General features: G+C 21.9%; 7 protein-coding genes across 7 annotated transcripts; all 7 read left to right on the forward strand. All coding sequences in view use genetic code 6, as the record gives it.

Moving 5' to 3' along the window:
* Positions 1-2348: 2348 nt before the first annotated feature.
* Positions 2349-2834, forward strand: TTHERM_000035239 (immediate early response 3-interacting protein, putative; the record flags this gene model as incomplete). Its single annotated transcript, XM_012797127.1, has 3 exons — positions 2349-2439; positions 2615-2722; positions 2779-2834. The coding sequence occupies 3 exons, from the start codon at positions 2349-2351 to the stop codon at positions 2832-2834; spliced, it is 255 nt and encodes an 84-aa protein (XP_012652581.1).
* A 1216-nt stretch (positions 2835-4050) lies between these two features.
* On the forward strand, positions 4051-8333 carry TTHERM_00035240 (hypothetical protein; the record flags this gene model as incomplete). Its single annotated transcript, XM_971931.2, has 8 exons — positions 4051-4528; positions 4586-5088; positions 5295-6680; positions 6772-6939; positions 7003-7235; positions 7350-7420; positions 7640-7779; positions 7845-8333. The coding sequence occupies 8 exons, from the start codon at positions 4051-4053 to the stop codon at positions 8331-8333; spliced, it is 3468 nt and encodes a 1155-aa protein (XP_977024.2).
* Positions 8334-9918: 1585 nt separating this feature from the next.
* On the forward strand, positions 9919-10703 carry TTHERM_00035250 (hypothetical protein; the record flags this gene model as incomplete). The annotated part of the gene is made up of 2 exons (XM_971932.2): positions 9919-10273; positions 10429-10703. The coding sequence occupies 2 exons, from the start codon at positions 9919-9921 to the stop codon at positions 10701-10703; spliced, it is 630 nt and encodes a 209-aa protein (XP_977025.2).
* A 2501-nt stretch (positions 10704-13204) lies between these two features.
* Positions 13205-13417, forward strand: TTHERM_00035260 (hypothetical protein; the record flags this gene model as incomplete). Its single annotated transcript, XM_971933.2, has 1 exon — positions 13205-13417. The coding sequence occupies one exon, from the start codon at positions 13205-13207 to the stop codon at positions 13415-13417; it is 213 nt and encodes a 70-aa protein (XP_977026.2).
* A 183-nt stretch (positions 13418-13600) lies between these two features.
* Positions 13601-13972, forward strand: TTHERM_000035269 (hypothetical protein; the record flags this gene model as incomplete). The annotated part of the gene is made up of 1 exon (XM_012797128.1): positions 13601-13972. The coding sequence occupies one exon, from the start codon at positions 13601-13603 to the stop codon at positions 13970-13972; it is 372 nt and encodes a 123-aa protein (XP_012652582.1).
* Positions 13973-16098: 2126 nt separating this feature from the next.
* Positions 16099-17856, forward strand: TTHERM_00035270 (ABC-2 family transporter protein; the record flags this gene model as incomplete). Its single annotated transcript, XM_971934.2, has 1 exon — positions 16099-17856. One exon carries the CDS (start codon positions 16099-16101, stop codon positions 17854-17856), a length of 1758 nt encoding a protein of 585 aa, XP_977027.2.
* A 1291-nt stretch (positions 17857-19147) lies between these two features.
* TTHERM_00035280 (ABC-2 family transporter protein) lies at positions 19148-20905 on the forward strand (the record flags this gene model as incomplete). The annotated part of the gene is made up of 1 exon (XM_971935.1): positions 19148-20905. The coding sequence occupies one exon, from the start codon at positions 19148-19150 to the stop codon at positions 20903-20905; it is 1758 nt and encodes a 585-aa protein (XP_977028.1).
* Positions 20906-21641: the final 736 nt, after the last annotated feature.

A 21641-nucleotide genomic window follows, 5' to 3' on the forward strand; every position in this document is an offset into this window, starting at 1 on the left:
TATATAATCAGTTTTACTTACTTACTTCCTTTATTTTGATTTACCCATGACTTGAAATACTATAAAAATAATTAAAACTTTAAAATAAAGTTGGGATTTTAAAGACAGAAATTTAAATATCAAAAAAACAAAATACAGTTTTTGTAGTTAATAAATATCCACTTAAATCATTGAAGTATTTTTTTAATAAGTTAAATTGTCTCTGTTCTGTGATTTTTTAAATCTTCTCTTTACAGAAAAAGTTGCTTCATTTAGTGGAAAAAAAAAAAGATTAATAGCAAGCAAAGGTTTTTGTATTACATTAAAAATTGAGTAAAGTACCTAAAAAAGTAATAGATATTAAATTTTTTTTAGAAAATCAGGCCAATAAAACTAAAACTAACTAGAAAAAATATAATTTTATGATTGCGTTGTTTTATTTTTTTTAAATTATTTGTGGATCAGCTAAATTTACTGATTAATTTATGATAAATTAATAGTTACCACTTATTTAATTCGCTTTTATTATTTTCTTTTTTTTTTAGTTAGTTAATAAAAAATAAGCTTATTATCCTAAATTTTTCAAGATCTTTCTTCCTCTTAAAAATTTAAAAATTATAATAATTCATTCATTCATTAACTTAACTTCATTTCATTTCACATTGAAACAAAAATTTTTTATGATCAAGAGAAGCCTGCCTTACATTTATAAAGTTGAACAGCAGATATACATATATATCTTAATTAATATAACAGCACTCACTTAATTATCTAAAAAACCTGATTTTTTTTATTTAATGCCAATTTGAGGAGCTAAAATAAACAATTACAGATAAACAATTTTTAAAAGGATATCAACTCAAAATACATTATCAAAATACTTTGAAATTAAAAATAAATTATATTATTAATTAATTAATAGCAGCAGCAAGTCATACATCATTTAGTCAAATTAACTCTTATTAATAAGTGAATAATCTGTAAGAAAAAATTTACTTGAATATGGAAATTTCTAATTAAATACATAAATGATAACTTAAAAAAGTATGATCAAATAACACTTTTAAATATTTTATAATTAGGTAGATACTATTTTTACATGCAATTTTTTAATATTTTTAAGGATTTTTAATTCTTTTCAAATCCATTTTAAAGCCTATTTAAAAAAGTCTTTCTTTTTAACAACCTCTAAATTTTCGTTTAATTTTATCGTTTTATCACATTTCTCCAATAAAAAATTCAAGTAGGTCTTTTTTTATTTCAATCAGTAAACTAAACCCTACAAATTTTTATGGGGACTAACTAACATGAAGGAATTATAATATTAAAATTTCATGCATTTAATTACCATATAAAAATTCATTTAACAAATTGACATAATCAAGGAATAATTTTGTACCAAATAATCATTAGAAAAAGCATAAATATATCTTACAATATTTTTTTTGTTAAAAATAATTTATCTGGTTATATTTAAACTAAATATTTGTATTTATAATAAATTCTATTAGTTCTTTAATATAAAAATCAATACTTTTAACTGTTTTAAATTGAATAATAAAGAGAATTCACAATAATAAAACTAAAATTTTTTAATTATTGAGTTGATAATTATCTATTGTGTTGTTGCTGACATAAAAATTAATACTGATTGCTTAATCACCTCAAGCCAGCTTGTAAAAAAATTAATAGCTATATACTTACTAAACCAATCAAACCACTAAATTATTAGATTTAGTTATTGAATAAATTCATTCAAGCTTATTCTAATTTAAAAAATAAAGTTTTCAGCCTCAAACAAACTTTTTTAAAAAATTTAAAATATTTTTCAATAAAAATTTTACTAAATAAGATAATTAATTATAATTAATTAAATCCAATTAAAAAAATTATACATTAAAAAAGTATCATTATAAATAATATTAATTTTTGATAACTTTAAGAGTTTACAAATGGAAATTTTATATTATGAAAAGATAAATTAATTAATAATTTATTTTATAATCCATAAAAATTATTTCTCTATAAAATAGTAAAATTTAAAGTAAAAGGATGCTTTATAAAGTATTTCAATTTTTAATTAAATTTATCTTATCTTAAATTTACAATTAAAAGTATAATTTAAATTAAACTTTGTTGTTGAAAAATGAATAAATAAATAAATATTAGACAAAAATAATAAATTTTAATTTGTTTATTTGATTAGCACGTATTTAATTAATAATAATTTAGATTGATTAATAAATTTTTGTTCATTGATATTTTTTGAATTGATATTTATATTAATAAAAATAGATCATACTAATAGTATAGCTGCAGATAAAATAAAGGACCAAAATAAATATTTTTTAAATTAAATAAATAAATAAATGGCATTTACTTTAGGTTCAATATTCGAATTCATAGTTTTAATTATGAATGCTTTTGCAATTTTGGATGAAAAGCGTTTTTTAAGAAAAAGTAATAATTATAATTTGAATTGATTGCAGATTTCTATTTTGTATTTTTAGTGAATTATAATTTTTAAAAATGATAGCAAGTGCAATTATTTTTAAAATTTGTTAAGATATGGCTTGGCATAAATAACAAATATTTCATTTAGCAAATAACCTTAATAAAAATATTATAAATATAGTTGGTTGGGATAAAATCGATAACTCTTAACCTAGATTTGATGGCGGAGTGTAATCTGTAAAATAATAATTAATTATACTTTTCTATGCAGCAAGAAACATAGGAGTTTGTAAGTTATAACATCAATATAAATTTTATAATTAAGCAAATATTTTAATAAAATAGATTTCTTGATTCCATGCAATATTATATGCTTAGTAGGAGAGGTGTTATTTGGATGATTTTAAAAAGTTTACATCAATTATTTATTAAATTTAAGCAAATATATATCCTTGTTGTATTTACAAAGTTAAAAAATTTAGCTTAGCCTATTATTAGATTAATACTTAATATTTTAATAAATCAGAAATATCTATTAGATCACTAAATATTCATTTAGATAGTTATAACACTATAAAATATTTTTATAAAGCATAAAAATGAAAAATAAATATAAGATAAATCACAATATTCATTTAAAAACAGTTAAAATTAATTTTTAATATTCAAATAGTATTTATTTTAGTATTTAGCTAGGGTAAATAAATAAATCTATTCAGACAAACATAAAATAATTAAGCAGATATAGAAATATTAAATATTTTAGTATTAATAAGTATGTAAAATACTACCCTTGTTTTTTGTTCTAAATTTTAAAATTAATTATAAAATAAAAATAAATGAGTTTCAACATTATTTAATTATAATTAATATATTTTAAACCGAATATTCTATTTAATTAACATTCATTCATAAAAAAATATTTATCAATAAAGTTGCTTGCTAAAAGATAGTAACAAAAAAGCTAAAGCTGATTCATTAAAGTTATTATTTGATAAAAAGACAAATTATTTTTCAACTAAAATTAAAAAGATATGTTTAATTTACTACTCATATAGTTCTTTAAATATTTGTATAAATAGTTTGGAATATTGAATCTCAAAAATTTAATAATAAAAAAATACTAGAAGAAATTAAAAAGAGAGAGGAATTAAATTCAGCAAGCTTTATTTAAAATGTAAAAAATAAAATAATTTATCTAAAAATATATAGATATAATATAGATATTCAAAAATAAATTAAAATTTTCATTATTTTTCTGTTTAATATTTTTGTCGAATGATTTTTTAAGTATCAACGGATAAATTTTGTTTATGTTAAAATCAAATTCAGTATAATGAATTTCTTTATTAATATGATAAGTATGTGTTTATAATGCTTGCTAAAAATTAAGAAAAATGAATACAATAAAAAGGAAAATAAATAAATGTATAGCTAGCAATTAAGAATATTGTTGTTTGTTTATTATCTAAACAAGATATAGAAAACTATAGTATTAACTTTAATTAAAAGAGCAAATTCACAAACGATCATAAATACAAATAGTAAAACTTGAATATAAATAAAACCTGCAAAGACTGATTTAGTTAGAATTAAGGCAAAAATTATAATAAAATAATGTAGTAGTAGTTGTTGCAAGATAAAGTATTATCTTCATCATCATCTCCAAGATAATCTTAAAATAGTTGCGAGAGTTCAACAGAAAGAATGAATAGGGCATAAACTAATCACTAACAGCTTAATCCATATCAAGAACAGCTAACATTCAAAAACAATAGCTTTTTTACAAAGGAATATGGGGCTGATGATATTCATGTGGACAATAAATATTAAAAAAAGTAGAATTAATAATAAAATAAGTAAACAAATGATCTTCAGCTAAAAAATGCTGTTAGCTAGATGTTAGTAGAAGGTGATGAACTTGAGTTAGTTGAGCTTGGTGATTCTTCTATTCTTAAAAAAAGTAGTAATATTGCACCACCTGCTCCAAATCCAAGTTAAATTGATGGAAAAAATTAATTCAAAGATATAGCAACACTTTTTAAGAATAATTACATCTTTTTAGATGAAGAAATAAATATTAAGTGTACAACAAGTAAGTATTTTATCAAAATTTACTTTAAGTGAAATGAGAGTTAATTTAATATAATAGGTTAGATATTATCAAAAAAGGATGATTATGAGGAAAGTGCAGCTACAGTTTAAAAGAAGCCTTAAAATTAATTTATCAGACAAACTTATAGCAATGATTTTGATGATATTTAAGAAAGTCCTAAGATTGGTAGAAATAATGAGCAAAAGTAAAGATCGCCTTCAAAAGGGAATAATGACTAGTAATTTGGAAGGTAAATTATGTCTGAATATATTTGTCAAGAGAAAGAAGCATCTCCTTAAGCTTCTAACACTAGAAATCAGTAACAGTTGAACTAGACTACTCTTTTAACCAACAATAATGTAGGGACAGTCTTTTAATATGCAAATTCTGTATATACAAATAATTAAAGTTAAGAAAATAATATATCAAACTAAGCTATACAAAACAAGGTAGTGTAGAGTAGTAAATATACCAATCCAAATGACTCAATAAACTCATTTAGCTCAAACTAGCTTAGCTCTGTAGATCATTCTAAAGGTTCAAGCAATTAAAGCATTAAAGTAAATATTAATTTAAGAAATATCATAGTAATAATAATTAAATATTTTGAGTTACTTCCTTTAAATTTGATATTTGACTTTTGGCAATATTTTTGATTTGAAAATCAAATTTCTTTTTGCCTCAATTAAAGAAATTAACGATAAAAAATATCTATGAAAATATTTTTATATATATTTAATTTATTTATTTATTTATTATAAAGCAGCTAGAAAATAATGTTTAAGAGGAAGAATTTAAAAATAAAATTGGATTAGAAAGCTTGAGTATTCTAAGGTCTGAAGTAAACTAATTTTTAGGTTTGTTGTAAAGCTATAACAATGAGATATTGGCTAGTCCTAAGCACTAATAACTCATTTTGTAAAAATAATAATCACTAGATGAATAGATTCATTAAGAATAATAATAGAATCAATCTCCAAAAAAAACATAGGAACAAGAATAAAACTTCTTCTAAAAAAAAATGAATAAAACTTTAGATTAAAAGTTGAAGGAAGAATACAATTAAAAGTTGGGAGAATATCTTGATGGCCACAAAGAAATGTCAGAATTTTTTGTAAATACAACAAACGAATAAAAAAAGTAAAACAAAGAAGATAAATACAATAATACTTAAGATTACTAATAGGACTTATTAATAAGATCTAAGCTATAAATGAGTGATTCTTATGATTAGAATTAAATTTTTTAAAATAAGAAATAAATTGACGAAGCTAGCAATATAATTCATGGTGATTAAACTTCAAAACAATAATATATTTATGTATAAAATTATTGCGAGGATCAATAAAGCCCGACTGGAAATAGCGATTACGAATCTGATACATCTAACTAAATACAACAGCAACTTTATTCATTAAGAAAGGCTAAAAAATCATTCAACTCAGCTAATTTTAATAATCTTTCAATAATATTTAGTGAAAGTGAAAAATCTTCTCCTTTAATACAGTCCAACTCTTCTCAATCTTAAGAAAGTAGCTAAATGCTTGGAGATAATAACAAAGAAGTTATTGAGGATGACGTTTTAGAATAGAAAAGTATTATCGAAGATCAAATTTTAAACAGTTAGAACACTCAAGATAGTCGAGAACTTCAAAAAAATTAATTAAACAGCAAGCAGCAATGCTCTTTTTTTGATTAAAATAATTCATAATTTTAAAACAACTTGTAAAAAAATGATCATCCTTCTCAACAATTGAAAGAATCTTAAAATAACATGTCAAAGCAGAGCCAACAAATCTGCAATAATATCAAAGAAAAAAATAAAAACTTTAGTTTTGATGTTAAAAATTTTAATGGAGTAGCTGAAGAGCTAATTAGATAATCTGATAATCTTTAGTTACAGATTAACCAAATTCAAAATAATTCTTAAATTTAAAGAAATAGTCCAAATGATTTGTAAGAAAGGTTAAAAAGCGCAGTAAGCGTAGACTCCTGTAATACAAGCATAAATTTGGAATACTGTAAAAAAGCTGAGGCTAACGAAAGCTTAGTCTATTTATAAGAAGCTTTTTAATTATGCTTATCAGATTTAAAAGGTTAATTGAGTGTGGATATGTATCAGCTAATTTAACAGAAGCTAAAGTCTGTGCAGGTATTTAATAGAATTTTTTGATATAAAGTTTAATTTACAGTTTGTTAAAAAATTAATTGTTAAAAGACTGTAATCACTTTTTATAAATTAGTAAGCTTATCATTCCCACATATAACTTGAAGTTGAGAAAACTAATGTGCTTGAAAAGAAAAATGAAAATTTAAATAAAAGTAACGAAATGATCATGCAAGCTTTGTAAGCAACAAAAGAAGAAATAAAATAATTAATTTAGAATTATCAACTTCTCTCTGAAGACCATGTACAAACATACATCTATCTTTAAATACATAACATATTTTAATACATTAATTTTTTATATAAGAATGAATTACTAGAGTCAAACAGAGAATTCATGTGCAAAGAATAGAAGCTTGTAGGATAAATAGAGAAAATTGAAAAAGAGAGGTAGCATTTAAAATACTTAATACTTGTTGCAAATGAAAAGTATGAAAAGATGGATGAAAAATGTAATTAGTTAATTAAGAAAAACTCAATTCTTAATGAGTAAATTTCAAACATGCAAAATCAGTTCTCAAATATAAATTAGATACTCAGGTAAATATTTTTTTAAATAATTTGATGAAACAGATGGATGGATATCTATATATTGATGGTTTGTTCATCAGGATATTATCAAATTAAATATAAATTTTATCATTTATTTATTAGAGAAGTGATTATCAATCTTCAAGAAAACAAAGACTCTGAAATTCACAATATACTTTAGAAAATTTTGAAAGGTAAATTTATCATAATAGACTAACTAATTAACATCTTCCCAAACTTAAATAAACAACTAAACATACAAACAATAAAGCAATTAATAATAAAATCAAATAAATAAATCATTAAATATAAAATTGTGGCAAATATTCGCAAATCAAATTTTTTATTTTGACAAAATTTTATTAGAGTGTAGAGTAACTTTATTTACTAAAAAATAAAATACAAATATATAGAGGCAAATGAAATGATGATCATAAAAAAGGATACCGATTCTCTCTATTCAAGGTACTCACACTACAGTCCTAATGCCAGTTGCAGTGCTAAACAAACCTCTTTTAAAGAAGGCTCACTAGGAAGAGTTCAAAAGACAAGAGTAAGAATAATTTAATTTTATTTATACAAAAGTGAGTTATTTATTTATTTATTTATTTTTCTTAGAGTTCATCACCTTAAAGGGAAGGAATTTCACCACCTACTAAATCTTAGATTTATAATCAGGCAAATAACTCGTTATTGAATATTAGTTTAAAACATAAAGAAAATAAATACATATAATCATAATAAAATTTATAAGGGGTAGGAGCAGTTTTTTAAAATATTTCAACCAATCAGACTATTAATTGCCATAATAATTCAAAAAAAGTAAGTAATAGCTAATTTGAAAATAATAAATTGAATAAATAGTCTGTGTAACAACCACATCCTGCTTAACTAAACTAAAGTCTAGGCAATATTAAATAAAAAGAAAATATAAATAGATAAAAAACCCCTCCTAAAATAATACAAAAATAAGGTTTAACTTGCAGATCCAAGGAAGACCAAAGAAAAATAGAAGAAACTTACAGACAAATATTTTTAAAACAACTAAAATAATCAAAAATAAAAGACATATCTAATACAAGCAATAACGCCAAGACTTTTAATTGAAAAATAAATGAATTATATTATTTCTCTATTTAAATCTTTTAATTTTCTGAATTGAAAAAATAAATAACTAGTCATTAAAAAAAGACTGATAGATTATGCTTGCACAAAAATTAAACAATAAATGAAAAAAAAAATAAATAACTCATTCTTTTAGATTAAGAATGCAAATAAAAATTAAAAAAAGACTAAAGATCAAACTCCAAATAAATTAAATAAAATTAATGAGTTTTTTAAAAAAAATTATAATAAATATATTTTAAATATAAAAGAAGGTTTAGCTAAAAATGATAACAATAATGTTTTAAATAAATATTTGTATTTTGTAAATAAATACCTCTTATTAAAAAATGATACAAAAAAATTTAATTTATAAATTGAATAGTTTCTTTCAAATTATTTTTGAAAACATTATTTTTATTTGCATTTATTTTTTAATTTAAAAATTTAACTTTTTACATATAAAAACTCATTTAAAACATGTTAACCTTTTACAAAAATAAATTTTTTTCATTTAAGTTGTTAGCTTCTTTTTTATCAAAATTAAATCTTAGGCAAACATAAAAATCTAAAATTAATTTGAAAAAATTAGGTTTTTTTCTTAATTTTTGGAAGATAATTAAGATTTCTTTCATAGAGATTATGATAAAAAAGATATTTTATCTTAAAAACAAGCAATTTTTAGATAAATACTCAAATATTAAAAAAATCTAATTGAATTTTATTGACCTTTATAACTTCCTAACCTATTTATAGAATTATCTTTTACTAATTTTGCAGAAAATCAAAGGATTTGCATCTTTAAAATTAATTTATGCTTTAATTCGAAAAAATAAAGATTTAAGGTATAAAAGAATAAATTTATTTGAATATCTTCTCTGCCTTAATTGATTTAATTTTGATAATGTAATAAAAGAGTTTATGTTAAGCCAAATCTTAAAAATAACTAACAAAAGAAACACAATTAAATAAGTATTTCATTTGATAATTAGTATTTTCCACTTTGAAATACCTTTAACAGATTTACTATAAAATAAGGAAAATAAAATTAATTATCATAAAAAAAAGGATAATAAAGATATTATCAAGAAATGAGAGTTTATTATAAACTTTCTGGAAAAAATATATAAATTAATTAATAATTAAATAAATAAATTGAATTACATTGATGATAAAATAACCAAAAAAGATTTAGGAAGATTATAAATCATAATTTTCAAAAAGCTATTTTTTTTTTTGATTTTTTATTCCATAAGAACGAACGAAACTCATTTTAAAAAACAACATTGTAACTAGCAAAAATATTCGCCTTAAGAGATAAAAATAGGTTTATTTTAAAATAGATAACATACATATTATTCTAAAACTAAAGTTTATTAAATTCTTTTTAAATTCTATTAGAAATATTGATTGATTTTTGATTAATTTAAATGTAATTATTTATCATTTATTTCTTTTAATTTTTGAATTTCTTTATTGATTGATTGATTGATCAATTTATTTAGTCAATTTGAAATATTTTTTGTGATTCGCTTTAGCTATAAGGAATATTTATTTAATTTTTATTTATTTTGCAAGCAATTTGCATATGTCTCATGAAGAAGCACTTGCTCCTTTTTTTAGTAAAATTATGTAATATCTAGGAAGATATATATCAAAAAATATATAAAAAAGTAAAAAAAAGTAATTAGAAATAAGAAAAAGGAAAATATAAAGAAACACACACAATTTAGGAAGAAATAAGAGAAGATAAGTAAAGGATTGTATAGTATTAAAAGGAAATAAAAAAGTAGAAGAGGAAACAAGCTCAACCAACCACTTATTTTGCTCTGTTTAAAAAAAGCGATATTCAAACTAAAATTAAGCTCTCTTCATCTTAAATTTCTAAATGTCATTACCGAAAAAAGTGGTTAATAAAGAAAGATAGATATGTGAAGCGCCAGGTAAAATTTATTAATTTTAAATTTTATATCATCAATCTAGTATTTGACATAGTGCTTTTCTCAATTATTATTATCATTCTAATAACAATGGCATTTAAACCAGAAAAATATTAATTTTTACTTATTTTTAATTTATTTGTTTAATCTCAAACTAGAATTGACAGTGTATGAGCATACAACCGAAATGTAGACATCTCATATGTGCCAAGAAGAGATAGAAATTAACAATTGGTTAGAGGAACACAATATTTAGATGGCTGATCCTCTTGATTTGATTCACTAATATTTTCATGTCAAAAAGAAAAAAATTAGTGAAAAGATAGCAGAGAATAAAAAAAGCAAAGGTCTTACTTAAGGGTCTTTATTACTCGAGCGTCGTGCCAAAAAAAATGTTAATGCTCCCACCATTTCTTTCTCAGAAAACATATGAGCAGACAGCTTTTTGCTAAAAAAAGAAATTTCTTAGTAGTTTATTGCTCTTGTAAGCTAACACAATCCATTAATAACCATTTTCTTACCCCCAATTTTAGAAATTCTACAAAAAAAAAATATACTATTATTTAAAATCATGAATAAGACATTGCAAAAGTTAATGATCAATCAGCCCTACCCAAGTTTGTCTGATATAAAAAAATCAATAAATTCTTTAACTAACTAACAACCTTTATGCAAAACTTAATTAATTTCTCAACTTTAAAAACACAAAATAAATAATTAAATATCGTATTAATAGTCAATCAGTAGTTCAGCTGCCATAATAATTAATAACCTTTCAATAGATATTTACATTTACAATACTATAATTAACTTACTTAATTCCTTTTTAGTAAATTTATCTCAAATATAGCAAAATAATAATACTTATATCAGAGAAAATAGAAAATTTGCAGAGCTTTCTTTGATTATCATATGAGTGAAAAGCTTAAACGAATATATAAATAAATAAATTTAAATTCCATCACTTGACTGATTGACTGATGAATTAATTACTACTTCATAAAAAATTTAAAAACCTTTTATACTACTCTCTAATGAACCTTTTAACCTAATTGACTCTTATTTCTACTATTCATTCCTAAATTATTTTCTATTTAGAAACTCCTAAAATCCGATCCAAATATTTTATGTAATAAAGTCCTATCAAAAATAATAAAGAGTTAGAATATTTTACTTACAATAAATACAATAAAATAAGTTAGTAGCAATCATAAAAATTCGAATAGACACAAAACATACTCAGATAAGAATTATTAATAGAACAATATAAAAACTGCAATCTAAAGAATTAAAAATTAGTAATTCAATATATTAAAAGCTAAATAAACTAACTAACTAACTAATTAACTAATTATTTTTATTTGCTACCAATAATCGCAACATTAAATACTTTTCCTTTTACTAGGATTGACCTTACCATTTATAGAATGGCAAAAAAACCCTTTTAATGATTAGAATTTTCAATCACTTAAACTCAACCTTAATAAAATGATAATAATAATTCTTCACTTTAATAAATTTACTATAAGTGTATACTTCCTATTTCCTTTACAGAAATCAGTGTAAATATAATAACACAAGTAAGAAAAAACTATTTATTGTTCCAAATAATAAGATAAGCTTTATGTGATGTGTTATAATTCACATTTTGATGATTTTAGGTGTGGAATAAAGCAAATTCTTATTAAAATCAACTCATTCATTATAAAACTGAAAAATAAATAACATTAAAAAAAATTGCATCTTAAAAGAAGAAAAGCTGTAACTACTGAAAAAAAAATAAAAATCATGAACAAAAAATTGATAAAAATGACAAATTAAACTCAATTCATTAATAAAAAGTATAAAAGCAAAGAATAAATAAACAAGAAATAATAATTTTACTATTATTTATATATTTAAAAATATATATTTACATATACTTTATTTTACATTTTACTCTCTTGACTACTTTTAATATCTATAAATCAAATTTTTCTTTTTAGTTTTTTAAATCCAATTAATTGAAACGAACAAGTTTTTGTTTTAGAAAATTTTTCACCGATATTAGATCAGATTAGTCTTTTTATCAGATTAATATTTGCTTGCTTTCTAAAATTATTAAAAATTTATTCTTATAAATTCTATTTACACTTGTAAATTAATTCTGATCCTTACAACTAACTAATTTTCTAAAAACTCAAATTTAGTAAGTAGTACGGCTTACTATTTTAATTTCTATTTTACCTAACAGAAGTAATAAATATATCAATATGTTTTTAGTTATATAGAAAAGGGTATGCAATAATAATATTTTCTAAATTCATTTTACAAAATTGAAATAGTTTACACAAAAAAGTATTCTGAATATAAATATTTTATACTTTTCTTTTGCTAAAAATAAATTAAAACTTTAGCTTTTTAAATCTTTGTTGCAATAAAAAGGTTAACTTCATAAAAAATTTATTGTTTTATATTTTATAGGAAAACTGAATATTTTAAAAATTAGAATATATAAAAATGAACTATCTATTATTATTTATTAAAACTAATGGATTTATTGTAGATTATCAAAATTATTATTGAGAAAATTATTGCTCAAAACCTTGATCAAAAATACCATACTTAATTTTAAGAAATTTAAATGTCCCAAGCTACATTCATTAAGGTTTTGGAGTAATTACATATTTTAATAAAATTAGATTCAAACTATTTAAAAAAATTAAAAAAGAAAATTACTGTTTAAAAAATAGGACCATAACGAAAACAAATATAGGATATACATTTTTTATTAAACCAAACTGAATTTAGTTTTGAAAAATAATTAACAATTTTATAATTTATATTCAGATATAATACCCATCTAAAAACTAAGTCAATTCTAATTACTTTACAAGTACGAAGAATCTCCTTGAAGCTATTATAATAGGGTTGTATAAAGCAAAGGAAATAAAAATGACTGCTAAAGAAGAAACTTAGACTATTATGCGAACTATGAAATCAAAATTTCCATTACTCAAGTCTATATAGCAAGTAACAATTATCACAAAACAAGTAAGTATTAGATTAACTATAGCAAATAAGTAATTTAATGTTATCATTTTAGGCATAGAGTAGGATAAACTTATTGCTAAAAACAAGATTTAAAACAAAAATAAATGGACATGAGCAACGTAAAGAATATTTAAGTTTGAGCCATAGCCTTTGCTAAAATAAATTGAATACCCAATTACTAAAGTTATAGATGTATAAAAAAGTAAAAATAACAGATAATGGAAGTATGAGCTAATTGTTTGCTACAAATTTTTACAGCAATATGAGAATTTTCCATTTCTGATTTGATTGCTTGAAATGTGTTAATTGTTATTAATGATGGGCTAGATTACTAAATTGTCCATTTTTATAGCTGAAAGCAAGTCTAATTTTTTAATCAAATTCAGATTTTAAATATCTAAATTCAATTCTGAATAAATAAGCTGCAAACAATCAAACAAAATATTTTATTTGTTTTAATTTGATCTTAAAGAAATTGTACAATACAGCTATTCAGGGTTCTAGAGCTAATTGCTACAATTATTTGGATTTAGATTCTTTTCAACAATGGATTTTTATTCAACTTCATAAAGTGGTTATATAATTTACTGTGAATAATTCTCATAACTGATAAGATGGGGTTCTTCATTCAAACCATTATCAATCGGTATTCCAACTGTAAAATTTTGATTTTTCATGCGATTATTTTTTATTTTAAATGGAAAATAAAGAGCTCAATACAAAAGTACTAATAAGTTTATAGAAAAGTATTAAATACTTTTTTTTCTAAGATGTGTTCTGATTTTTGATTAGTTTAAATAATTTATTAATTATAGATAATACATTAAGCAGATTAGCCAATTGAATTATATGTCTATCTTCAAGGATTTATTGTGTATTTTTCTACATAAATTGGACAAAATTTAAATTTTGTAAAATAAATTCAAAAATCTCCAGTTACATATAAAGATTATTTTAAAAAAATATACAAAATTAGGTAGTTTTAAAAAGATTTGAATCTAGTTCAGTATGATTTGTTTATTTATTTTTAAAAATGATTATTAAATTAAAGCAAAAGATTTGATAAAAAAAGTGTTTTCATTTCATACGTATTAATTGATTTATTTTTGCTTTTAGTAAATTGTAAACTGATGCTTTTATTGTAATTCAAATATCAATTCATTAAAAGATTACAGAAATTTTAATAATTATTATCTGCAGTTGCTAGATAATTTTAGTACTTGAAGTAAAAGATTTTTGTCTATTCTTCAATTCTTATCTTACTTTGAAATTAATTAAAATATAATCAAATTTATTTTTTATTAATTAAGTTTGATAGAAAAAATATTATTTTATTGAGAATTATTATAAATTATTTTAATTGTTAATGTCTTAATTCTGTTTTTTAAAATTTAAGTGTATATTTTGAGATATTTAACTTTTTTTATGGATAAATTATACAAAAAATTATAAATTATTTTGAATGGTTGTGGATAAAAATTTAATTTTGCCATTATCTAAATAAAACACTTTAGAAATAGCAGAAAAATATATTAAGTTTAAAAAGACAGAATAAAAAAAATATTTTTTGAGCTATGAATGACTAAAATTTAAAATATAAATTCAAATTAGATAAAGCTAAAATAAATAAAAAATGGTGCAATCGAATAAATATTTGTAAATTTAGATAAAATAAAACCCTTTTTAAAAATTTAATATTTAAAATTATGGATTAGCAAATTAATTATCCTATTAATTTATAACTAATATCATTTCAATTTGTATGAGTATATTTTTATAAAACTTATAATTAATTTTGATAATGATACATTATAAAAGACATATTTACATAATGTTTATAATCAAATATATTTATGATTTAAAGATTAATAAATGTTCTTTTGAAGTCAATAAAAATTATATTTTTTCTAAATAATTTTTTCAATAAAATTTTTGTAATATTTCATCTTCATTAAAAATGTAATTTATTTCTTTTCCACATATATTGGTTCTTTTATAAATATAAATTAAGTAATTCTAATTTTTTTAAATAATTTAAAATATTTTATGATAAAACAAAAGTAAGTTTTAAATATTAAAATGTGATTATATTTATAATAAATTAAGACAAGAATATGAATTGATAAAGAAAAAAAAGTTTTACAGAAATTATGTATGTATAAATAAAATTAATAAATTTTCAAAGAAAGCCTAAATAAAATAAATAATATACATAAATTATAGTAACTCTCAAATTAAAATTGTGTAAATAATACAAAAAATTATGGATACTAACTATTTTAATTATCAAAAAACTATTTTTATCATGCGCTTACAGAGTAATATTTACTTTTATTATAGTGTAGTGCATTGATTTAGATAAAAAGAAGATATGCTTTAATTTAAAACAATTCTTAAAAGTTCAGAAATTATCAGATTTAAAGCAAATTATTACTTAACAAGTAATAAAAAAATAAATTTAATAGTTTAATGTTTACATAAATTAATATGCTATTTTGAATTTTTGGTTATATTTCAATAGAAAAATAAATTAATTAACAAATCTTATACACATACCTATTCAAATAATAATGATGCAAAAATTAAATTAAATTTAATAGTTTAATGTTTACATAAATTAATATGCTATTTTGAAATTTTTATAATATTTCATAAGAAAATTAATTAACAAATCTTATACATCTATCTATTCAAATAGTAAAGTTGAGAAGAAATAAATTAATAGTAATCAAATATTAAATAAATTTACTAACTAGTAGTTTTAACAAAATTTAGATAAAATAAATAAATAATTAATGATTAATTAAGAATAAGCTAAAAAGGGTATTGATATTACATGGAGAAATGTCAAATATACAGCTCATACAAAAAATTCTCATCGTGAAATTCTCAAAGGATTGTCAGGAATTTGCAAGGCTGGAGAAATGACTGCTATTATGGGTAGTTCAGGAGCTGGTAAAACTACCTTGCTAAACATTTTATGCTGCAGAGCTGAAAATACAAACGAAGTTAAACTTTTAGGAGATATCACTGCCAATGGAAAGTCATACGATGCTCGCTCTTTTTCTAATTTTGCTGCATATGTTATGTAAGAAGATCTAATTCTAGAAACAATGACAGTATTAGAAGCTCTTCATTTTGCTGCTAACTTAAAAATGACAGGGACTGAGCAATAAAAGCAGGCTAAAGTCCAAGAAGTATTAAAAATTATGCGCTTAGAAAAATGTCAAAATAGTCTTATAGGTGGTAATACCATAAAAGGTATCACCAAAGGAGAGAAAAAGCGCACATCAATTGCTTTCGAGCTAGTGAGTGACCCAGATGTCATCTTCTTAGATGAGCCTACTAGTGGTCTAGATTCTTTCACTGCATATAACGTTGTGGATGTTTTGTAACAATATGCTAGGGAATAAAACAAAACAATTATTTGCACTATCCATCAACCTTCCTCTGAAATTTTTATAAAGTTTGATCGCTTGATACTTTTAGTAGATGGTTAATTTATTTATCAAGGGCCTAGAGATAAAGTTATAGACTACTTTGGATCTTTTGGTTTTTAATGTCCCCATCTAAGCAATCCAGCTGATTATTTTATAAGTATTATGCATGCTGAGTCAGAAAAAAATAGAAAAAGTTATAAAGTTTACTTTGAAAATTTTGAAAAGAAATTGAGTGATGATATTTCTAAAGAAATTGATTAACACGGAACTAAGTTAATTCTTCAAAAATCAGCACAAGCTTCATTTCTAACTCAAGTTAGCATTTTAATAAAGCGTAATTTTAAAAATGTATAAAGAAATCCAATGGAATTTAGAGCTAAAATTATACAATCAATTATTCTAGGTCTATTTACAGGATTAATTTACCTTAATCTTCCAGATCCTGAATCACATAGAGATGACTAGCGTGTTGTTAATGATTATAATGGTGCTATATTCTTTTTAATTTAAAACACTCATTAGAGTACTCTTTTTCAAATGATCGTTTCTATTCCTTTAGAGAAAGGAGTCTATTTGAAAGAAAAAAATGCCAAATTATATTCAGCAAATGCATATTTTTTAGCTAAAATGGCAATTGAAAGCATTGTTGCCTTAGTATAGCCTATAGTTTTTATTTCAATAAGCTATTATATGATTGGTTTAAATGAAAATTTTGGTCGCTTCTGCTTTTTCGTATTAGTTAGTATAATTAATAGTTTCATCGGTCTATCATAAGGACTCTTTTGCGGTTCTTTCTTTAATGATCCATCAACAGCAATGAGTATAACTCCTATGATGATTCTTCCATTTTTTTTATTTTCTGGTTTTTATAGAAATGTTGCTGATATGCCAGATTGGAATGCTTGGTTTTAATGGCTTTCTAATTATAGATATGCTTTCGAAGCCTTAATTCGTAATAATTACACAGACAGTCCTTTTACTATTGATGTAATAGGATAAACTAATTTAGATCTAGGAAAATGGATGAGTGTTTTAATGTTAGTAATTTTATTCTTAGCTTTTTCAACATTTACACTCATAGTACTAAATACAAAAAAATAAAGATTATAGTGAAATTTTATATAATAATTTTGATAAAATATAAATCTTGTTAATATACTCTAAATCCTCATTAATTAAGTGCATCCCCCCATCTTTAAAGTCTACTTGAGACCCTTAATTTGGATCAAAAATTTTAAAACTATTATTTTTACTATAATCCTTATTCAAGAGCGCCCAAGGTAGTAGGCTAAATTTAAAGCAATTTTAATTTACTTTAAATCCAAGTTAAAATAATTATTTTACTTATTTTTGTACTGTTGTTAAAAAAATTAAAATGCTCTATATGAATGCTAGATAAATAGTATTAAAAATTATAAAATAAGAAATATTCCAGAAAAATAATTATTAATTAATAATATTGCAGTATTAAACTTTCTCGAAATTTTAGTTACTCTTTTAAATTATTTGCAATTTTTTTTTTATTTAATTAAAATTTGTTTTTGAAGGATTTATTACTCAGTTTTTTTAATCAAAATTTAATCTTTATTAAAAATGAAATTTGATTTACTTAATTCTAAGCTTTTTAATATCAAAATAATTTTATAAAATATTATTATTTTATTTTATAATTATAAATAATATTAACTATTTTAATATTAGAAAAAAAAGTAATGTTAAATTGTGATTAGATTAATAATAAATTAAGATATGACATATGAATTGTTCCAGAAATTAAATTACTCTCAAATCTGCAAGTAAGTTTATAAATAATTAATTGATTTTCAAAGAAATCATAAAAATAGATTTAGTGGAAAAATTCTAGAAACTCTCGAACTAAAAATTTTTTAACTATTCAAAAATTATGAATGACAAAACTTTTAAAGCTCATAAAGTTGCTTTTATTCGGTATTTCTGGAATAGTAATTAATTGATTTTAGATTGCATTTTATTGATTTAGAAAAAAGGAAGATTTACTTTTACTTAGATAATTCGTAAAACTTCAAAATTAATCAGATTTGATAAATTTTATAGCAACTGATTACTTTAATCATAATAACAAAATAAAATTTAATAATTTGATGTTTACATAAATTCTCATGCAATTTTTAATTCTCAATTATAATTTATAAGAAAAATTTATAAATATATCTTATGCAGCTATTCAAATCTTAAAGATAGGAAAAACCAAATTTATATTAATTAATAATTAACAAAAATAATTAAATTTCGTTTGATTACTAATCTTCTAAAAATACAACCTTTCTTTAAATCTTATTGATTAAGATCTCATAAAAAATTATTCCTACTTAAATTTTAATAATTAGATTGATAAATCAGAACAAAAACTTGAAAAAAACAATTAATGATTTACTAAGAATAAGCTAAAAAGGGTGTTGATATTACATGGAGAAATGTCAAATATACAGCTCATACAAAAAAATATCATCGTGAAATTCTCAAAGGATTGTCAGGAATTTGCAAGGCAGGAGAAATGACTGCTATTATGGGTAGTTCAGGAGCTGGTAAAACTACCTTACTTAACATTTTATGTTGCAGAGCTGAAAATACAAATGAAGTTAAACTTTTAGGAGATATCACTGCCAATGGAAAGACCTTTGATGCTCGCTCTTTTTCTAATTTTGCTGCATATGTTATGTAAGAGGATCTAATTCTAGAAACAATGACAGTATTAGAAGCTCTTCAATTCGCTGCTAACTTAAAAATGACAGGTACTGAGTAATAAAAATAGGCTAAAGTTCAAGAAGTATTAAAAATTATGCGCTTGGAAAAATGTCAAAACAGTCTTATAGGTGGTTATGCTGTAAAAGGTATCACAAAGGGAGAGAAAAAGCGCACATCAATTGCTTTCGAGTTAGTGAGTGACCCAGATGTCATCTTTTTAGATGAGCCTACTAGTGGTCTAGATTCTTTCACTGCATATAACGTTGTGGATGTTTTGTAACAATATGCTAGGGAATAAAACAAAACAATAATTTGCACAATCCATCAACCTTCCTCTGAAATTTTCATGAAGTTTGATCGTTTGATACTTTTAGTAGATGGTAAATTTATTTATCAGGGACCTAGAGATAAAGTTATAGATTATTTTGGATCTTTTGGTTTTTAATGTCCTCATCTAAGCAATCCAGCTGATTATTTTATGAGTATTATGCATGCTGAATCAGAAGAAAACAGAAATAATTATAAAGTCTACTTTGAAAATTTTGAAAAGAAACTGAGTGATGAAATTTCTAAAGAAATTGATTAACATGGAACTGAGTTAATTCTTCACAAATCTGCACAAGCTTCATTTTTTACTCAAGTAAGCATTCTTATTAAGCGTAATTTTAAAAATGTATAAAGAAATCCTATGGAATTTAGAGCTAAAATTATACAAGCAATTATCCTAGGTCTATTTACAGGATTAATTTACCTTAATCTTCCAGATCCTGAATCTCATAGAGATGACTAGCGTGTAGTTAATGATTATAATGGTGCTATATTCTTTTTAATTTAAACCACTCATATGAATACTCTTTTTCCTATTGTCCTTTCTCTTCCTTTAGAAAAAGGAGTTTATCTTAAAGAAGAAAATGCCAAATTATATTCAGCAACTGCATATTTTTTAGCTAAAATGGCAATTGAAAGTATGGTTGCCTTAGTATGTCCTACTATTTTTGTTGCAATAAGCTATTATATGATTGGTTTAAATGCAAATTTTGGTCGTTTCTGCTTTTTCGTACTTGTTTGTATAATTAACGGCTTCATCGGTCTATCCTAAGGACTCTTTTGCGGTTCACTCTTTAAAGATCCATAAACAGCAATCAATATAACTCCTATGATGATTCTTCCATTTTTCTTATTTTCTGGTTTTTATAAAAATGTTACTGATATGCCAGATTGGAATGCATGGATTTAATGGCTTTCTAATTATAGATATGCTTTCGAAGCCTTAGTTCGTAATAATTACACAGACAGTCCTTTTACAATTGATGTAATAGGATAAACTAATTTAGATCTAGGTAAATGGATGAGTGTTTTATTGTTAGTAATTTTATTCTTAGCTTTTTCATTGATTACACTCATACTACTAAATACAAAAAAATAACGTTTATAATGAAAGTTTTTATCATAATTCTAATAAAATGTAAACCTAACTAATATATTATATAAATATATATTATATACTTTTTCTACATTAAATGGATTTAATAATTATTAACAGTTTCTAAAAACCTATTTATTTTATTTTTTTCATTAAAATGCGGTTTTTGTTAGAGGTTATGAGAATTATTTGCTTATAGGCTAAGTTATCAGCTAAAATTTTTTTTAGTGGGTAAAAAATATTTATTTTTTTACCATTTTTTTTACTGATTTTCATATTTGCAAAAATTCTTTTTTTATTAGAATATAGTTACTTAAAATAAATGTTAAATAATCGATTTAGAAAAATTGGTAATCTTTCATAAGTATTATAACACAAACGTAGTCATATTGTTCTATGATATCTATAATTTTGTTTGAACAATAATCATAACGAATGTAAAGATAATAAAATAATTTAACTAAAAAAAGTGAATATATTATTTATAACTCTTAATTAAGGTTTATTTGTATTATTAAATTTGAAAAGTAATGTTTGAATCACTAAAGAAAAGTATCAAAACATCAAAATTATCATTAAAAAAAAATTTATTTTTTAAATGAAATTAATAAATAATATATTTTTGAAAATAAAAAAAGACATAATAAATTTATTTATTTTAATAAGATAATTGCTGAAAAATAATTTTAATTTAATAAATCATAATAAATTGTTAATCATTTATTTATTTACATCTCTACAAAGCTATAAA

The sequence above is a fragment of the Tetrahymena thermophila genome (assembly GCF_000189635.1).
Source record: "Tetrahymena thermophila SB210 genomic scaffold scf_8254667, whole genome shotgun sequence".
NCBI classification, from domain to species: domain Eukaryota; phylum Ciliophora; class Oligohymenophorea; order Hymenostomatida; family Tetrahymenidae; genus Tetrahymena; species Tetrahymena thermophila.